The 4,279-nt window shown below is 46.3% G+C and overlaps 1 protein-coding gene across 1 annotated transcript; it reads right to left on the bottom strand.

Moving 5' to 3' along the window:
* Window positions 1-1,474: 1,474 nt before the first annotated feature.
* On the bottom strand, window positions 1,475-2,785 carry LOC118991579 (olfactory receptor 56-like). The gene has a single exon (XM_037052882.1). The coding sequence runs from the start codon at window positions 2,783-2,785 to the stop codon at window positions 1,838-1,840; it is 948 nt and encodes a 315-aa protein (XP_036908777.1). The 3' UTR covers window positions 1,475-1,837.
* Between the last annotated feature and the right edge of the window lie 1,494 nt (window positions 2,786-4,279).

The raw sequence follows: 4,279 nt of genomic DNA, 5'->3' as shown, positions 1-4,279 counted from the left end.
AGAAGAAAGTTATAAACATCAAGTATGGCACCATGACCAGTTGATGTGAGTGTGTACGTGTGAGTGTCCATGTACGTAAGCTCAATTATTCTTCTCTGTCATCCTTCCTTTTCTCCCTTACACCCTGAGTGTGGGTGGGGCTCATACTCAGAGATGAGGTATAAATGACATCATTGCCCACACACGGCTACTGTGACCAATAAGGTACCATGAGCACGAAGAATGGTCAAACGTAGTTCTGCTGCTGCTGCCCTGTACGGAGATCAAATACAGATCTAATGATGTGGCAGCTGAGCAGCCAAAGGGGTGGACGGTGCAGTTTCTAGGCTGTTTTCTCAGCTCCAGGCCCACATGTCTTCACTCCAGGTGAGATATAAGGGCTGCTTTGCCACCAAGGTTAATAGGAGCATCTGCCACAAGGCACAGAAGTGGACAGTCAGCAGAGAAGGGAGAGGAAACAAACTCCTCCTTCATTTCCCGTTTCTCCATCAAAGTCATCTCAGAAACGTTCCTCACTCTGGATGTTGGTTCCACTTTGCAGGTTTTGTCTTCACTCTCCCATCGCAAATCTCCTCCTGTCCTTCAGAGGAACAAGCCCTGACTGACCTGCACCTGTTCCTCACCATCTGGAGACAGACAGTGACCTCTGAACTCCTGGATTACAGAACCAGCCACACAGCACCCACTTGTCACAAGCCTACACCCAGCTCTGCAGGCCCCTCTTCTCCCTCTGGGCTCTGGAGGACCCACCATGAGTCAAGGCTGGGAGACCTTCTCAGAGGCCTGGGCAACCCTCACAGAGCCCCCTCTGAGGGACCAGCTGGTCCGTGTGTCCTCCTCCAATGCTTGGGTGCCAAGACTCCAGGGTTCACTGATTTGAACCCCTCCTTCAAATTCTTAGACCTACAAAGAGTAGCTTCTTTCTGCAGGCCTTTACCATCCTTAGTGTTCTCGTGCTACTTCAGTTCTCAGACATATGGTTACCAACCCTGCACATCATATTTTCTCTGTTAGAATATTTGATGTGCTGTTTTCCTTACTGGGTCCTGACTGGTGTACATAGGTTTTACAACAATGGCTCAAATTCTGTCTTTATTCCTGTTCTAATCTTCATCCACACTGCAGAATAGTGTGTAGAACTTGCAGTGCTGAAGTGAATCACCGCTGTTACAGCATATTCAGCATGTGAACACATACAATGCTTTAAAATGTTTTGTGTATTTTATCTCATTTGATGCTTCCTCTCGAATTCATTTCAGAAGGTTTTCACCAAGCAACTTCTACTTATAAGGCACAGGGCCAGGTGCTGATTATGAGATACAAAGGCATTATCCCTGCAGAGGTGACTTCTAAATAGTAGGGACATATTTTTATTTCATAGAAGAAGCTTTATAAAGCGTTCATTGAGTCAGAGGAGAAAGCTGGGACCTACCCAGGAAGAATTATGAAGATAATTTCTGCCATCTAGAATTCAGATACCCATGATGATTGTGCTGAATCATCAATTAAATAATATGCAAGTATGTAAGGGGAATAGAATAGTGCCCCACACTTGGTAAACACTCAATAGAATAGTCACAAAAAACAACAGTTAAGACATAGAGGGAATTCACTTCAAGGACTCTATAAATGGGGATCCATGACAACAGCAATGTGTTGCTTCTCCTTGAGTCTTCAGAGTTCCATGTAGTCATCCCTAGGAGAGTCCCTGTGAGGCAGGGCAGGTGTCATTATTCCTGTTTACTGATAAGGAAACAGACACTAACAAATGGTGAGTGACTTGCCAATTTCCTGTAACCAACATGTGGTGGCACCAGGCGCAGGATGCCCTGGCCGTTCAGTGTTGGCTGCCCCTCCTGCAACAGTCTAGCCCCTTCCTCAGGGCCCCCATCACGTCCCGGTTCCTTAAGCTGTAAATGAGGGGGTTGAGCATAGGGGTAAGGACTGTGTAGAAGATAGAGACCACCTTGTCATGGCTGGGGGTCCGGTAGCGCCTAGGCCTCAGGTTGATGAACATGGCTGCCCCATAGAAGAGGGAGACAGCTGTCATGTGGGAGGAACAGGTGGCCAGAGCCCTTTTGCCAGCCTGAGCAGAGTGCATATGGAGCACAGCTCCCAGGATGCGAACATAGGAGGCCACGATGATGGAGAAGGGAAGGAGCAGCATGAACACACAGCAAGCAAACAGCAGGGTTTCAAAAAGTGAGGTGTCAACACAGGTCAGTTTCAATAAAGCTGGCACCTCACAGAAGAAGTGGTCCACAACCCTGGAGCCACAGTAGGGGAAGGTCATCACTACCACCATCTGTGTCAAACCATCTAGTAGCCCAAAGGCCCAGGAACTCCCAGCGATCTGGAGACAGACCCTCTGACTCATGCGGGTGGAATAGTGCAGTGGGTGGCTAATGGCCACATAGCGGTCATAAGCCATGAGCCCCAGCAAAAGCCCCTCTGATCCAACGAGAGAGACAAAAAGGCCGACTTGTATGCCACAGCCCACAAAGGAGATGGTATTCCTGCCAGACAGGAAGCTGGCCGCCATCCTTGGCACAATGGTACAGACCAACATGAGATCCATGAGGGAGAGCTGACTGAGGAAGAAGTACATGGGTGTGTGAAGTCGAGGATCTATGCTGATGAGGACCAGGAGGAGGACGTTTCCACAGAGGGCCACTGAGAATGCTACCATGACCACAGAGAAGAGAGCAAGGTCAGCTGGGCTGTGGGAAAAGATGCCCAAGAGGATGAATTCATTTGTGGATGACTCATTTAACCACGTCCCCATGGCTGTGTTGTTCACAATCATCCTGAGAATTTGGACAAAGAAATTATGAATTAAGTGATATATTTATTTGCCTCTAAATTCTTCTTCTTTCAGCTGTATATTTTGTACTCTACCAGAGCTCAACAACATATGCTTTGGAACATACAAGTTCATGTTCCTTCGTATTCCCATGGTACAGATGGTAGGACTTGGTTAGCTCATAGACTTGGACCACATAGCTATGCTCATGTGTTTCTATAACAAAAACAGAGACTGAAATATTTGTGTATCACAGGACTACTGAACAATCCTCTTTCAGCAAGCCGAATATTGTCTTTCCCACATGACACCGACTTTTTTAGGCAGGGATTCTGCAGATGCAGTCAGCTGTCTCTATCAAGACTAGAACCATTTCATGCCCAACAGATAATGTATATGGGTTAAAGTTCCATATAATGTATTGTTATATGGGTTAAGAAAATGGGTTTATATGGGTAGGTAATAGAGACAGGAGACATTCTTTATTCTGCTCAGGCCAAATAAATAAAAATCATTTCATTCCTCTATGTCATTTATTCCCGACATCCAAACCACGAGCAGAGCCTCTTAACTTGACATTCAGAGCAACTCAGAATACCTCTAACCTTTCTAATCCTGGTGCAACTCCCTACTACAGCTACAGTCCTTCCTCTGATGGGTTGTTTGAGGCTTCTACTCAGTCTCCTGGCTTCCAGTGGTTGAATCTCTTGAGTCTATTCTCCCAGCAGTTCAAATATCACTCAAATGATATAACTCTCTTACTGAAGGGCACACCAGTGACTACCCCAAATCTTCCCAATAAAGCCCAAATCCTATAAGACCTTAAATCTCTCTCCCTCTTCCTCTCTCTGTGTGTCTCTCCATCCCCCACCACTGATGTGCACACTGGTGCCGGTACCTATCGTGCCCCCTTCACTCACTGTGCTTCCATTAATTTCCTCATACAACCTGGACTCACTCTCACCTTTGGGTGTTGCCTTTTCTTTGTCCTTCCTACAATTTTATCTCTCACCTGCTTTATCCCCCCCCTTTTTTAAGGGTTCTTTTTTTATTTTTAGGGAGAGGAGAAGGGAAGGAGAAACAGAGGGAGAAACACATCAATGTGTGGTTGCCTCTCACATGGCCCCCACTGGGGACGTGGCCCACAACGCAGACATGTGCCCTGACTGGGAATTGAACCGTGACCCTTTGGTTCACAGTCCAAGCTGAATCAACTGAGCTACACCAGCCAGGGCTATTTTCTCCCTTTCTTCAATTATTTTTTATTTTAATTGCTGTTCACGTATAGTTTTCTGCCCTTTACCCACATCCCAGCCCACCCTTCTAACCTGCTTTAGAACTTCACTTAAATGCCAATCTCTTTAGAGATGTCTTCTGTGAAAGACACATGAAACATATGTACAAATGTCTTTGCACTCTCAAGCCCAAGCCCTTTCCTCCTTTTTTTCCTAAGCACTTACACCATCTAACACACAT

The sequence above is a fragment of the Sturnira hondurensis genome, unplaced genomic scaffold (assembly GCF_014824575.4).
Source record: "Sturnira hondurensis isolate 20B ecotype Veracruz unplaced genomic scaffold, ASM1482457v3 Scaffold0007703, whole genome shotgun sequence".
In the NCBI taxonomy this organism is placed as follows: domain Eukaryota; kingdom Metazoa; phylum Chordata; class Mammalia; order Chiroptera; family Phyllostomidae; genus Sturnira; species Sturnira hondurensis.
The sequence above is the reverse complement of the archived record's forward strand: the minus strand, read 5'-3'. Positions and strand labels throughout refer to the sequence as shown.